Source organism: Monodon monoceros, unplaced genomic scaffold, assembly GCF_005190385.1.
Source record: "Monodon monoceros isolate NGI ecotype Baffin Bay Population unplaced genomic scaffold, NGI_Narwhal_1 Super_Scaffold_9, whole genome shotgun sequence".
Lineage (NCBI taxonomy): Eukaryota > Metazoa > Chordata > Mammalia > Artiodactyla > Monodontidae > Monodon > Monodon monoceros.
Genome location: NW_021703786.1, coordinates 43,136,453 through 43,152,547, shown reverse-complemented (window position 1 = coordinate 43,152,547; position 16,095 = coordinate 43,136,453). Strand labels below are relative to the sequence as shown.

At 43.4% G+C, this 16,095-nt stretch overlaps 1 protein-coding gene across 1 annotated transcript in view; it reads left to right on the top strand.

The window, feature by feature from the left end:
* Positions 1 to 16,095, top strand: part of DNAH9 (dynein axonemal heavy chain 9) — a 301,339-nt gene that overhangs the window by 134,204 nt on the left and 151,040 nt on the right. The window contains exons 32-36 of the mRNA XM_029211821.1: positions 1,665 to 1,875; positions 6,469 to 6,596; positions 8,203 to 8,311; positions 9,044 to 9,191; positions 13,400 to 13,574. Of these exons, the coding sequence (XP_029067654.1) occupies positions 1,665 to 1,875; positions 6,469 to 6,596; positions 8,203 to 8,311; positions 9,044 to 9,191; positions 13,400 to 13,574 (771 nt within the window). The remainder of the gene's footprint in view (positions 1 to 1,664; positions 1,876 to 6,468; positions 6,597 to 8,202; positions 8,312 to 9,043; positions 9,192 to 13,399; positions 13,575 to 16,095) is intronic.

Genomic DNA, 16,095 nt, shown 5'->3' with positions numbered 1-16,095 from the left:
CAGCTATTAAGGATTTATAGTATAAAGTATGAGGAAACCTGATCTACAATAAAGTTCAAATGTTTTAGCTCGTGACATGCAAGACCTTTCCTGATAGGGGTCATCCAACCTTTCCAGCCATCCTTCACATTAAAAAAAAAAATTATTTATTTATTTGTTTGTTTGTCTGTTTGCTTGGTTTTGGCTGCGTTGGGTCTTCATTGCTGTGCTGGGCCTTCTCTAGTTGCAGCGAGCAGGGGCTACTCTTCGTTGTGGTGCACAGGCTTCTCATTGCAGTGGCTTCTCTTGTGGAGCACGGGCTATAGGCACGCGGGCTCAGTAGTTGTGGCTCTCGGGCTCTAGAGTGCAGGCTCAGTAGTTGTGGCACATGGGCTTAGTTGTTCCGTGGCATGTGGGATCTTCCTGGACCAGGGCTCGAACCTGTGTCCCCTGCATTGGCAGGCAGATTCTTAACCACTGTGTCACCAGGGAAGTCCCCATCCTTCACACTTCCAGCAAATACTTCTTCAGCACTTGGTCTCTGCCAGATTCTCTGCTAGACACTGAAAACAGAGAAATATCAATAAAAGTCCTGTCCTGCATGCCTTCGAGTAGCTGATAATCTAATAGGCAGACAGAAAAGTAACCATTGCAATATTGGTAAGTGCTAGGATTCAGGATGTAGGTATGGGACACCTACCCCAGGCTGCAGGGTGTGTAGGGGCTGGCCAGAAGAAGGCAGGAGACGGGATCACTTCTGAACAGAAGGCACGGTGTGTTAAAGGCCCAGGCACAGGAAAGAGAATCATTAAAGAGCTCCAAGAAATTGTCTACCCGGTATGTGTGTGCTGAGGGATGAGAGATAAAACACTGAAAGCTGTTTTGGGCCAAGCTGCAAAAGGGCCTTGTAAACCAGTGTAGGGATTTGGGATTTCATCACTAAAACTATGGAGAACCACTGAAGGGACAATGTGATGGCAGTGACTTGATCAGATTTTCATTCCAGTAAGTGTACAACAGTGTAGAAAGGTGAGCCTGGAGGCAAACTAGAACAAGAGTGATGATACCGTCAATTGTATCGTCCTCAAGGAGCTCCTTGACTCCAGCCTCATCAAACTATCTGGCCAACCATGTCATGCTCTGTCACACCACAAGCCTTTGTTTGTGCTGTTTCCTCTGCCTGGAATATCCTTCCTGTTCATCTTCTTGGCAAACTCCTACTCATACCTGAAGCCCCAGTTCAAATGCCCCCTTCTCTGTGAAGCCTTTCATGTTCCATTTATCTGTACAAAATCAATTGTTTCTTCCAGTCTTCTCCCATAGCTCTTAATAAATACATCAGCTATAGCAATTATCACCTTACATGATAATAATTTGTCAACATGACTTGCTTCTCCATCAGACTGTGAGATGATGGAGGGCGGAGAGTCATCTCTGAATCTCCCTCACCAGGCACACTCCCTAGCACTTTGTTGTGACTAATAATTATAGGATGGAATGATGAATAAGTGAGTAAATGAATCATGTTGCCCCTACATTTATGACCCCATCACATCTTGGGGAGAGTAACCCTTCCTGTGTTGACCTCAGGTCTCACTTCAGACACCAGTCTGGCTCACAGAAGAGCAGTTGGGACGTGGGTGAGTGACAGGCTGGTCACTCTGGCTGAATTCCATGTCTCCCAGGTGGTCCAGCTGGAGGAGCTTCTGGCTGTGCGGCACTCCGTGTTCGTGGTGGGCAGCGCGGGAACTGGAAAGTCGCAGGTGCTGAGGTCCTTGCACAAGACCTACCAGATCATGAAACGCCGCCCCGTCTGGACTGACCTCAATCCCAAAGCAGTCACCAGCGATGAACTCTTTGGCATCATCAATCCGGCCACACGAGAATGGAAGGATGGTGAGAGCGGGATGCGACTAAATCAGCCCCTTAGGCAGAAGAGAATGCAGTAGGGTGAATGCAGAGGAGGGGACATTGGGCTGATCTGTATTGGGTTAGAAAAGAAGGTGGAAAGAATCAAAGAAAGGAAACCGATTTGGGCTTGGAGGGGAACCTCAGCCCTTGGGATAGTCTCTTTCCTTGGGGACTCTTCAGCTGCCTCTTGAGAGAGGGCACCTTAAAGAGGATAAAGCAAGGAAGGCATTCTCAGATACAGTTTCGTGATCCTGGATCGCAAGTCATGGAGTCTCTACATTGCCTGGCAGAGGGTCTAAGACGTGGGTAGGATAGGGAAGCCCACCACTCATTCTGAAAGGAGCAGTTCAGTCTAGCATCCCTCAGAGGGTACCTCCCTATCAGCACCGCACCAGGAGTCATAGGGAAGGTGCTACAGAAAACTCATCTCAGGAGGATCCTAGAACCACAGTCCCTTCCACAGAAAACCCATGCTCACTGGGTGCTGACCTCAGCCTCACCTTCAAAGAATTAAAAATCACTGGTAGATGTTGGAAAGTGTCTCCTGTCACTGGGAGAGAGCAGAAGAGAAAATGGAGAAAACTCTCTATGAGCTGATAGGACCTCTTTCTAAAACAAATGTGGCTTCTGGAATGAGGAAATAAATCTCAGCTCCATCCTAACACCCCAATGTTAGTAGTCGTCCCAATCAGGGTCAAACTGCCTGGATTCCTCTAATTTAGGACCTTCCATCAGAGGCCTAGAACAGTGGGATTTAATGAGCAGCCTCTCTAATTTTTATTTCACTATTAATGAGGCTTAATATACTTTCCTTCTTATTGGTCTTAGTAATTGGCTTTTTTGTAATTTTATTCCTCCTTATTATTTTCTTATCAATTTGTAAGAACTTTTTTATATACCAAAGACATTAACCCTGTATCTGTTATATTCACCACTAATGGTTTTTCGCTGTCTGCCATTTGTCTACAGACACTTCATGGCATGTTTACCATGCACTTTTTAAGAAGGAAATATGTCTGTCTAGTCTTTTTAGCACCTGGAATTCCTATTTGGTTTATAACTTTTTCTAACTTTAAGCTATATAGTATCATAAATTTGGTCTAAAAGGTTCTTTTCACATTAACATTTTTTATTCATCTAGAATTTATTTTGGGGCTTAGTATGAGGTAAGGTAGAGAATCAACTTTATTTCCTTCCAGTTGGATAATTGATTGTGACAGCACCATTTATTAAGTAAACTGTCCTTTCCCTCTTAATTTAAATTCCAACTTGTCATATATGCAGTTGTCCCTTGGTATCCATGAGGGATTGGTTCCAGGAACTCCTGTGGATACCAAAATCCATGGATGCTCAAGACCTCATATAAAATGGCATTGTATTTGCATTATCCTATGCACATCCTCCCATACACTTTAAATCATCTCTAGATTACTAATAACACCTAGCACAATGTAAATGTTGTATAAATAGTTGTAAGTACAGTGTAAATGCTATATAAACAGTTGCTAGTGTGTGGCAAATTCAAGTTTTGTTTTTTGGAACTTTCTAGAATTGTTTTTTTCTGAATATTTTCGATCCATGGCTGGTTGAATCCACGGATGCGAAACTCGCAGATATAGAGGGCCAATTGTATTGACATCTGATTCTGGGTTTTCTGTTTTGTTCCACTCACCTGTTTATCTAATCCTATACTAATGTCATTCTATCTAGGTTACAATCATTTTATATCATTTTCATGTCTGATGAAGTAAATCCCTCCTCAATATTTTTCTGTAATTTCTCGGCTAGTCTTAGGCACTTCTTATTCCATATTAAATTTAAGCTCACATGATATAATTCAAATTTTAAACAGTGTTGGAATTTTAATTAGAGTTTTATTAAATATATACATTAAATATGGAGAAATTGAAAAAGATTTATAATAATCATAAATCTGTATTCACTAAATAAGAACTTTCAAGTAAGTGGAATATAACTTTTTTTTTTTTTTTTTGCGGTACGCGGGCCTCTCACTGTTGTGGCCTCTCCCGTTGCGGAGCACAGGCTCCGGACGCGCAGGCTCAGCGGCCATGGCTCACGGGCCCAGCCACTCCGCGGCATGTGGGATCTTCCCGGACCGGGGCACGAACCCATGTCCCCTGCAACGGCAGGCGGACTGTCAACCACTGCGCCACCAGGGAAGCCCGAATATAACTTTTTAAAACATTTTAAGAGAACTTGATAAAAGTAGACATATAGTGGATTATATTAATACACCTTTTTCAAAATTAGAAAGATTCAGTAGACAGAAAAATAAGTATAGACATAGAAGAATTAGGAAATGCATCCATAAAACTCAGTGTAACACACTGATATAGAACTTTGCATCTTGTAAATAGAAAATATTCCTTTCTTGGTAGGCTCATGGAACATTTCCAAAAAATTAAAGTTTAGTTGGGCACAGAAGAAATTGTAATGAATTCAAAAGTATCAATTTTCACACCACATTGCTTGATACTAACACAATAGAATTAGAAACAAATAGCAAGAAAATGACCAAAAATAATTTTACTATTTGCAATCAAGAAACAGTAAGCCCTGGATTAAAGGGAAAATTAAATTGCAACCCCTCTTGGAAGCAATATAAAGAAGAATACTTCATACAGAAACCTCTGGGACACATCTAAAGCCAATAAGAAAAAACTCAACTCTAAATAATTACAGAAGGTAGGCTAGAAATAAAGGAAATCAGTATCCATCCTAAGAAATTATTCAAAGAGTAATAAACTAAACCTGAAGAAAACTGGGAAGAAACCAATAGAGAGAAAAGCTGAAATTAGTGGGAAGGAACAAAAAAATATAGGAAGGATAAATAAATATAAATACTGGTTCTTTGTAAAGACCAGTTAGTCCATTGTGAGCATGATTAATGGGGGAGAGAGTAAAAGTATGTAAGATTAGGAATTAGAAAGAAGATATAACAGTAGATATAGACAAGATTAAAATGGAAGAGACACAATTAGATGATACATATTCGAAAAACTAGAAGAAATAGATGATCCACTAGCAAAATATAATTTTAACAAAATTTACTCAATAAGAACTAACACAGCATTGTAAAGCAACTATACTCTGATAAAAACTTATTGAAAAAAAAAGAATTAAAAAATTTACTCAATAAGTAGAAAAAGTAACGAAAAGGAAAATTTTAAAATAATAGCTGAATAAAAGAAAGATAATTCCAAAATCATCAAAGGACACCTCTTAATTCGTTTTATGAAGCCAAAATAATCTTGATATCAACCTTTGTGCAGAACCAAAAACAATAGCCCAATTTCACTTATTAATACAGATTTAGAAATTCTCAATAAAATATCAGTAACTAAAATCTATCAGGATCTCAAAAGAATAATACATTCTGACCAAGTAGCATCTGTTCCAGGAATGTCAGGATAAGTCAATTACTTTTAAAGTAGCAACATAAAGCATTGACAAATTAAAGGATAAAATAATTTGATCAATAAGTAGGTGCTAAAAACTCAGTAGCCATTCCTAATTTTAAAAATTCTAAGTAAAATAGGAATAGAAGGAAATCCCTTAAGTACAATTAACACTCTTTACCTAAAGCCAAAAGGAAAAAAAGAGCATTCTGAATGATGAGAAAATAAAGCCAATTCCATTAAAACCAGAAATAAGCCAAGGAGACCTATTACCAACATTATTATTCAGATTTGCTTGGTGGGATTCTGGAAAATGCAGTAAGACAGGAAAATGGAATACATCTTATAAATTGGAGGAAAGGAGATAATTATTATTTTGGTGATTATACCACTTTATACCTATAAAACTCTAGAGACAGTATTGAAAAATCACTAGAATTAATAAGCATATGTATTAAAGGTAACTAAGTATAAAATAAAATACACAAAATTTGAAAGCTTTTTTCTATACTAGCAGTTGTCAACTAAAACTGAAAGTCAGGAAAAAAAATTCCATTCACAATAACAATAAGAACTGAAATGTTTAGGGATACATTTAGCCAAAGAGATACATTGAAAATGCTGTAAAAATTTATTAAGGAACATAAAACAATATTTGAATAAAAGAAAAGACATACCATATTATTGATTGGGAAAGCTTAGTATTATAAAAAATCAATTCTATCCAAATTAAGAGATAAATTTCATGTAACGCCAACTAGAATCACATGGGGCCTTCTCTCAAAGCCTGCGTTTGGCAGGATTTTCCCAGGCCGCAGTTTCAAAGGATGAAAACCTTACCTAAGAAGGTTTTATGTAATTCCATCACGTCACAGTTGCCTGTTGAAATGGTTCACTGGATCCCTTGCCAGTTAAAAAGTAGTACCATCAGGTTTCCTTCTTGTTTTGCTGTTGCTGCTGTTCTTACAAAAAGCTGGGCCAGAGCACAGAGAGAGTGGAACCTTGGGAGTGGTCAGATTCTTAATAGTGTAAGTTACAAAGCCACTTCTGACCTGCCTATGTACACCTCCTGAGTGTTGTAGCTGATAGGAAAAGGCTGTTTTAAGAGGAAGAAGATTGATGGTGACCTGGAAATTAAGATATCCATGGTTCCTCTTAGGATTGTTCTCTTCCGTTATGCGGGAGCTTTCCAACATCACCCATGAAAGGCCCAAGTGGATTCTACTGGATGGCGACATAGATCCAATGTGGATCGAGTCTCTGAACACTGTCATGGATGATAACAAGGTACCAAGGGGGAAGGAGACCCCACGTCATCGCTAATTATCAATGAAACCAGTCCCTAGGCACATCTGGAAACCTTGATTCCACACAGGACTGGCCCCGAGCAAGGAATCATTACTGCTGTCTTTATTTTTTCTGGCTTTATTGAGATATAACTGACATATAACATTGTCAATATATAATTGATATATAACACTGTAAGTGTAAGGTGTACAACATGATGATTTGAAATATATATTGCAAAATGATTACCACAAGGTTAGTTAATACCTCCATTACCTCACATAATTACGTGTGTGTTTGTGTGTGTGTGTGTGTGTGTGTGTGTGTGTGTGTGTGGTGAGAACTTCTAAGATCTACTCTTAGCAACTTTCAAGTACACAATACAGTGTTATTAACTCTAGTCACCATGCTGTACATGACGTTATTCATCTTGTAACTGGAAGTTTGTACCCTTTGACCACCTTCACACATTTCCTCTGCCTGCCCCACACCCCCATCCCTGGAAACCACCAACCTACCCTCTGTTTCTATGAGTTTATTTTTTTAAGATTCCACATATAAGGAGATCATATAGCATTTGTCTTTCTCTGTCTGACATTTCACATACCATAACACTCTCCAAGTCCATCCGTGTTGTCATGGATGAACCTGGAGAAGGATTTCCTTCTTTTAATGGCTGAATAATACTCCACTGTGTGTGTGTGTGTGTGTGTGTGTGTGTGTGTGTGTGTGTGTGTATCACATTTTCTTTATCCATTCCTCCATCAACAGACACTTAGGTTGTTTCTACATCTTGGCTATTGTAAATAATGCTCCAGTGAACATGGAGTGCAGATAGCAGATAACTCTTCAAGATCCTGATTTCACTCACCGGTATCTTCGGTAGACGTCTTAGAACTGATTCATCCCATAGAGCAACTTTCACTTTGTTCAGTGGCACTGCCATCACTCACATGTTTTTAGTATTGTTGTAATTTCCTTCAGAATCTTCTGCATGCAGGTTAATTCAATATTTAGAGCTGAAAAGAATCTGAAATCATTTATTCAAATCTTTAAAACTGAGATCAGAAACATTCTGAGCCCGTCATGCATCCTCAGTGGTGACCAATCTTTATCCATGGAGAATATGTTTTATTTTTTATAAACAATGAAAACTGAATGCCAATAAAGTGGCTGTTAAGCTGGGAACTGTTTCTGAACTTGTTCATAAAGCACATCTAGGCTAGACGTTTTACGATGGTTTCAACGTTTACAGAATCATTACAATAAGTGTGTGCTCTTCCAAAAGAAACAGGAGTTGTATGAAACCTGAGCTCTTTTCCTTTAATTATCCTACTTTTTCATTATGGTCTAGTTCATTCAAATCATTGACATCCACTTAAACTTTTTAGATAGCTTTTTTCCTGATTCAATACACACAACAGGGATGGAGGTAAAGGGGCTACAGAAGGAGAGAGGATTGTTGCAGAAAATTTAGAAAATACTTATAATCACAAAGAAGAAAATAATCATCCTAATTCCTATCAGGAATAATAGCCTAACTCCCCCTAGCTGGCCATGTGACCTAACTCCTCCCCACCTGCCGTGTCCATCCTCCTGTGTCCAGGTGCTGACCCTGGCGAGCAACGAGAGGATCCCTCTGAATCCCACAATGAGGCTCCTCTTTGAGATCAGCCACCTGCGCATGGCCACGCCAGCCACTGTCTCCAGAGCAGGTATGGCCCACGAAAGGAAAAAACCACAACTGCTCAGTTGAAAACGTGTGCCTCTAGTGATACATATGACATTGCTGGCTCTGAAGGAAGCTCCAAACGGGAGCCAGACATTGATCATCCAAAACCCTGGCCTGATTCTCAGCCCTAATCCACACCCACGAAGGTGAGCCAGTGCTCTACAGCCAGGACCATGTGAGCGTCTCAATTCAGAAATGTTACGGTAATGGGAAGGGATTGGCCCCTGAGCTGAACAACAGTCCTCTGCACATAAGTGCCTCAAATTAGGCTCCTTTCAGGCCAGTTCTAACCTCCATGAAGGCTAATGAAGATGATTGAGCATTGCAATTTCTCACCACATCCTGGTGGAAAATAATAACTTTATACGTTAACTTTCCTGGGTGGGACACGGTTCCATCCTTTTAGGGGCCACCATGCGATCTGCACCCTTCCTCACCATGACAAGTATTGCTAATCAATCACAGCCTGCTTTCCTCCTGAGCCTAGACTTGGCCTCAGGATCCTTCTCAACACTGCTTTCCATCAGCTATTATCAGTCAGTCGGAGTTGATCCCAATAGCAAACCCATTTGCCCTCTCAGATCTCGACCAGATCTCTGTTCTTTTCAAGCCCAGCCTTCAGTACATTTTCTAAACAGAGAAAATAACTCTCTGGGATGAAGAATATCCTGAGATCTATGGAAATGTCACTAAGCTGTATCCTCTATGCTCCCAGGGATCCTGTACATCAACCCTGCAGACCTGGGGTGGAACCCTCCTGTGAGCAGCTGGATCGACAAGAGGGAGACCCAGACTGAGAGAGCCAACCTAACCTTTCTGTTTGACAAGTATCTTCCAGCCTGCTTAGACACACTCAGAACCAGGTAGGCCAAGGGGTGAGGAAGGTAACAAGCAATAAAGAGCCTGTTGGCTCTTACCTGATGTCCCGCTGATGTTCTGTCCTGTCCCCAAAGTCAGATGTCCCTAGGCATTCCACCCCGGGTGTGGCAGATGGCAGAGGGGAACACACGTTAGGACAGCGATGGGATGCCTGTTGTCAGTTCAGGCAGGAAGCGAGGTGAGTGAAGAGGAGAGAGATGTAAAGGACCTTTTGGAGGGCTGTGAGGGTGTGTCTGGAGGAGGCCGCGGGTTGTGGTAGCAGGGACAGCAATCCTGAGACCCTCTACTTCGCAGGGCACGCAGCTGTCCCTCCTATACGTGATACAGGCCAGATCAACAGGCCCAGAGGTGAGGATGACACCTGTCAGCAACACAAGGGGCCCACTTCCTGTTCCTGGCTGTGGGCGTCCATGGCCTAGATGATACAGGATTGGGTATAATGCATCATTTGACCAGTCCTGCCCCTCTGGGCCCTAAGATTTCACTCTTCCTCCAATGGGTTTGCAAAAGTAAAAGCAACAAGCCCTGACCACTTACCACATAAACAAAATAGTAATTGCTCTTAACCAAAAGGATACTTATTATAGCAAGAATATTATACGTGTCTGCAGAGAAGGGTTCCGGTGTTTGGAACCTGCTTTTGTTTTACATTCTCTTTCTTTGCCATTTGACGCATCATTCAACGAATCAGGTACTCAGCCTCAGCCCAGTTGCACCATCAGAAGCTGGTGCTGTGAAGGCAACGTGACTCAGAGATCCTCAGTTCCTGAGTGTTCAACAAACAGAGTCAGGCTGATGTTTCCTGGAAATAAAGTCTATCACTTAAAATGATTCCCAGCTCCTTATTCATTGGCCTGAGAAACACAGGATGGCAAATGCTTGCAAGTGTGGAGCAGAGATGAAGGGAGAGCTCCCAGGGCAAAATGACCCGAGGCACTCTTTCTTCATGTGCCCCGCCCTCCCCCATCAAAATCCACCGTGTTAAGAACGAATTTTATGTAACTAAAAACTGAGTCACAGTTGAATAGTTGACATAGTGATATGTTTTCAGATATTAAACATTTATTAGTTTTGATTTTGTAAGTTTTATACTTCAGGGTTAATAATTATTTTTCCAAACTTCAGGGTTTTCATAAAGCCTTTAAAAAGCCTTTAACCGCTTGTGGCTTGTGAGCTCTGTGGCCCTGGGATCTAATGAGATAAAGCAGCCGTGGCAGCAAGAGTCTGGAAGTAGGCAGTCGTGGTTAGTGTCTCAGATAGGCAAGGGCTGCAAAGAGTTAAAGTGGCAACAAAGGGGGAGGTTTTAGGAAAATAGCATCCCCTATTCTTTAAGGTTTGCTGAGACACTTGTACAATTTATCCTTAACTAAAAATTAGGCCATTTCCCACTCTGGGCATTTAGAACAAGAGATACCAAACTCGTGTGTGTGTGTGTGTGTGTGTGTGTCTGTCTGTCTGTACACGTGTGTGCTCGTGTGCAAGCACAGCCTCTGAAACAAACTTTAAAGACTGTATTAAGTCCATCCAGAGAAACATCCCCCCGCCACCAGTCTCTGAGCCCCGTGGTTAACAAGGAAAAACCCATAGCTGTGGTTGAGGGTGCCCACTCTGGGTTTCCTTCATGTAATTCTCACAATATCCTTATGAGGGCCGACCATCCTGCAGATGTGGGAGCCAAGGTCCCATGGTGCTCACTCAGTGCCTCAGCTGGTAGTGACAAGATACTCACTGCAAAGTCCTACTTCTATTTTATTCATCACCGTATTGTAATGCCAGCTTTCTGTGGCCCCGTCACGACAAAGCAATGCCAACACACAGTAATTTTTATATTGAACAAGCAGGGCTCGTAAGGGGTGATTATAAACAACTTTATTTTGTCTCCCACTGTTCCTTCAAAAACATTTTATGTTCTCCTTCTGCCCCTGGATGAAATCTAGGTCAACATTGCTGATTTTACTGGTCCTTCTTCAGTAATAAAAATTCATCTCATCACTTCTAGTCACACAATCTCACACACACACACGTGCACATGCACATGCGAAAAATTTAAAAAGAGGCAGTGAAAATTGAAAAAACATACAAACTCTCCCACTGCCCACATAGCCCTCCACCTACAGTGAGAAAGGACAGTGTTCTTCACTTCTGTCCTTATTCTACTAGTTGCCCCCTTACCAGCTGTAGCTTCTCACCCCTCAAGGTTGAAGGGGTGGGACACAGGGAAGAGAGTGATGGGCAGGAAAGGCCTTAATGATGGACCTGGTGTGACCTCATTTACCCCAGCTGTGGCAGGTTTGGAAATGACTCTTTGGAAGGCTCTGTGGGTCACTTGGACCCCTCCCATCCCTGGAGATCCCCAATATGCCTTCCCTTGAAGCAAGTAAATGCCTCTCCATCAGCTAGTCGAGTACAGCTCCTCACACAAACCCTCCAGGTTGGACCCCTTCACCAGTATCTAAACAAGCCCACACGCTCACGGCCATACCTGGACCCCAGGGTTAGTGCCCCAGCGAGCACGCTCTGACCCTGCACTGCAAGGTTAGAAGGTCTCCCCAGGGATTTCCAAGCCTGGGTCCTAGGGGAGCCCCTTTCTGAGGGTCTCTGTTCAGGATGAGCACCTGCCTTCCCTGTAGGAGGGACACTCATTGCACACCCAGAGCCCTCCCCAAAGTCCTGTGTGCTCATTTCTAGCCCCTTCAGCATCTACCACTTTGATCCTATAAACTAGGAGTCCCCAACCCCCAGGCCACAGACCGCTACCGGTCCGCAGCCTATTAGGAACTGGGCCACACAGCAGGAGGTGGGTGGCAGATAAGCCAGCGAAGCTTCATCTGCGCTCCCCATCTCTCCCCATCACCCGCATTACTGCCTGAGCCATCCCCTGCTCCCATCTGGGGAAAAATTGTCTTCCATAAAACCAGTCCCTGGTGCCAAAAAGGTTTGGGACCACGGCTGTAAATCCTTGAGAGCACCAGAGGCCAGGTTGTCTGGAATCTCAGTTTGGAATTGGAAGAGTAGTTGGCCTGTATTGTGTCAGCACCTCATCCAAAACTGATCCTGGGGCAGTTCCATTCTGACATTCTGTTACAAATATGCGTTGAAGAAATGAAGGAAAGCCTCCCAAGCACTCGGTGTCTTCGTTACTCATGGACGTAATGCCTAGACTCTTAGACCACTTCACAGCATTGTGGTAAGGACTGCAGCCAGACTCAGAACCAGCACAACACAGAACACTGAAGAGGATGGGACGCCATGCAACTCCGAGGCCCAGTGCTGGCACGTGACTTCTAAGATGGCTGTTGATGGTGCTGTTCATCTTATAACAGTGGAGCCTGCCTCTGTGCGGCCTGTGAGCTCATCCTCCCTGGGAGGTGACGATGAGGGCAGGAGGGGTTGAGTATGTGGGTCCATGGTGCACTCCATGTGTACGCCTGGTGGGATGAGAGTGCCGTGTGCGTGTGTCTGTGTGTCTGTCTGTGTGTTCCTGCTCCCTTGGGTGTAGGTGCACCTTTGTGTATCTCTGGATACCTGCCTTTCAGCCAAGACCTCTAAACCAAGATGGAAAGTACAAGTTCAGGTCAAGACATAGTCACAGAGCTATATTTATGAAAGAGAGAACTTAGTCATGTAAATCACCTCTGTCCTGGCCCACTCTGCCTCCCCCAGACAAGACTCTAGCCCCAGAGAAAACGTTTTCAATGTGTTTGAATTGAGGGCACTCCTCTGAGCTGGAGGAGTGGAGGAACAGCCTCAGAATTGCACCCACCTTGGCTCTGTAGGTGATTTTTGCCAATTGAAACAGTGGCACTGTGAGATATTTACTCGTTTAGTTGCAGCTTCCTACATTCCTCAAGGACTGGAGCGGGGGTCGCGGCAGGGGGGCGTCCTCAATGTTCAGAGAAGGGAAGGAGGGGAGGGCATCAGAGGAAAGGAAGATGAGAAAAGGGATCATCTCAGGAGGGCTCCGGTCCCTTCCTTCTTTGCAAAGGGAGCAGACCCCCAAACAGCTGATGAAAACAAAAGCTTAAGTAGCACCATGGGCCTCTATAATACCAAAGTTTTTGCTGCTGCAAAACTGCATGAACTTGTCAAATCGTGAGTCCACAGACACCAACAGGGTTCCACAGCTGTCCAACAATGCCTCTAGGATGGAAAAATCCAGTGTTTTAGAGCATATCTGTGTCTCTCTCTGCAGATTTAAGAAGATAATTCCAATCCCAGAGCAGAGCATGGTTCAGATGCTGTGCCACCTTCTCGAGTGTCTGCTGACCGATGAGGACATCCCTGCAGACTGCCCCAAGGAAACCTACGAGCTTTATTTTGTGTTTGCTGCCATCTGGGCTTTTGGCGGAGCAATAGTCCAAGATCAGGTAAGAGGGTGTGCTGAGGCTAACACCCACGCTAACCAGCAAAGATTTGGAAGACAGAACAGCTAAAGTCAGAATTAACACAGAAGCATCAGACTACTTAGTTATCTCTCCCTTGTTCTGCTAAAGGCGTCAGTCCCCTTAGGAGGGCTTCAGGTGGTGAGACAGGTGAGATTGGGCTGTGTTTTGAGCTGTTGTTTTTTGAGTTAGTGAATGTATCCCTAATTTCTTGGACAGTTGCTGATTGAGTTTGAAAAACTGGAGGTATAAGTACCTTATTTTGCAAGGTGATGTGTGTTTTGTAGGTGGAGTGATGCTGTGCTGTAGAAGCTTGAGTAGGGGGAATCCCTTTAGGCTTCTTAAAAACTTTCCAGAACAGGCATGTACCACTCTGTACCAACCATCACATCTTCATACCCCTGAAACGCAGAGCTGTCCATAGAAGGTTAGACCAAAGGCTAATTGACATCTAGGGATAGGAAACCGAAGTAGTATTCATCTCATGGTGTTGGCTGCTGTAGCTTCATGCTGTTTGGGGGTGTCTTGTCATCCTATTCTCTAAGCCTTGTGTATTCCCAACCTTTTCTTTACTTAGTTTCCTCCAAATAAAAGGTACTTTACCTAGAAACAACATATTTGAGGTTAGGCAGACCAGTCTTTTAGAACTGACTAGCTATCAGGCAGTATCATATAGAGGCTGAGAACATGGACTCTGGACTTGAATTCTAACTCTGCCACTTATTACCTGGGGACCCTGGACAAGTAACTTAACCTCTCTCCGCCTTACGCTCCCCGTGTGTGCGAAGGAGATGAGAGTGATGATAGTGGTACCCAGTTCCTAGGATGTTTATAAGCATTAAATGAAGGGATGCTGTTCTAATTGCCCACGTGTAAAGCTCTTAGAATAGTGTTTATTATTAAGGTTCTCCTACCACAGATATTCAGTTTCATAGCAAATATCTGGTGCCTTTCTCACAACAGGGGATTAAACGAAGCTTCAAGTGTTGGAGAGTTATCATTTACTCTTTCTGGTCTGGGTTGATTATGGGCTTTTCCAAATAAAATGGTAAAAATTTCAGCCTCCCAGGGCAAACCATGTTCTAAGAACCCAAAATGAAGGTGAGCTGGAAGAATTAACAATTAACTTAGAATTAACAATCAGTTTATTCTGTGTTTTCACGGGCTCTGATTATAACATTCATCCTACCTCCCATTACCCCCTACATGTTCTTGGTGCTCACAATTCAGAAAACAGCTCTCAGAAGCCCCTGGAGGTGTGCCTTTCTCCATCTTCCTCTCCAGAGCTAGACGCTGGCGGGGAAGGGGGATGCTCCAAGGGCAGGAGGATGCCTGGACTGGGAGTTTGACAGCTGAGAATTTCATGCAGTCTGTTCTGCGGCCCTTGGAGCTTCTCCATGGACTGCTTCTTTCCCAGCTCCACATTCCCCCTTTGAGGCAAGGAGCCAATGCATCCACCAGGATGGACGAGAGCCTCGATGAATGCGCAGAGATCCGGAACGCAGAGGTTGTGGCTTTCCCTCAAATGCAGTCCCTGACCTTTCGCCTGCTGAAATGTCAGACAGCAACCACCGCTGGGCTTCTCTCTCACGCTGGTGCTGAGCAGGCAGTGGGGTATCAGGATAAAGACTCTTGGTCAATTTTTCTATCTCCGTGTAGGAAAATTTAAATCCACTCAATTCTTTTTAAAAGCCCGGGAGAAAGTGTCCCTCCAGGCGCCGCAGGCTCTGGAGCACATGGAGCTGTTGGCGGCTGTGCTGGCACGTGAGGAGAGAACACGGGAGAAAGCTTTTAGCAGCAGGGACTGTCCAAGCCCCCCACACAGCCTGCATTCAAGCCCAACACAAAATAGTGCTGTAAATCAAAAAGTATGAAGTTGGCCAAAATATTTGCATCAGGAACACCAATGGTGCTTATGTTTAAAAAGCTGTTATTAAAGCGAAGCAGAATATAATACAAAATACAGCCCATACTTGGGTAGAAGTTCTAATAAAAAAGGGAGGGGTGGATCCTGGCTAAATACTTTGCAGCAATCCCAGGGAATTATCTCTCAGAAGTAAATGATCTCTCAAGAGAGCACCAGATTGGGCAACTGAGAACCTGGGTTCAACTCCCAATTCTGCCATTTGCTGCCAGAGGTGTAACCTTTGAGCTTTTGTGTTTTCATACATAAACTAGGAGTAATTTTCAGTAGCCAGGATGACTTAGAGCATTGTGAAGACCAAATGAGGTGATACTGTGTTCCAAACTCTGCTACGTTGTACCACACTGTGTGCCAGTACAGACTTAGTGCAGGAAAGGGACCAGAGAATTGTCACAACCTTAAGGAGATGGGGTTCAGAAGGGGCCTCTTCATTGAGGTCATTGCTGACGAGTCACTCAAAGAGTCAAACTGAGAAAAGGCCATGGGATGACTCAGCAGAGGTGACCTTGTCTTTCCAGTGTCCAATTACAGTAGACGGTGAGGTCAAGCACCAGATTGCAGGAAGCCAGACAGTGTTGGTGT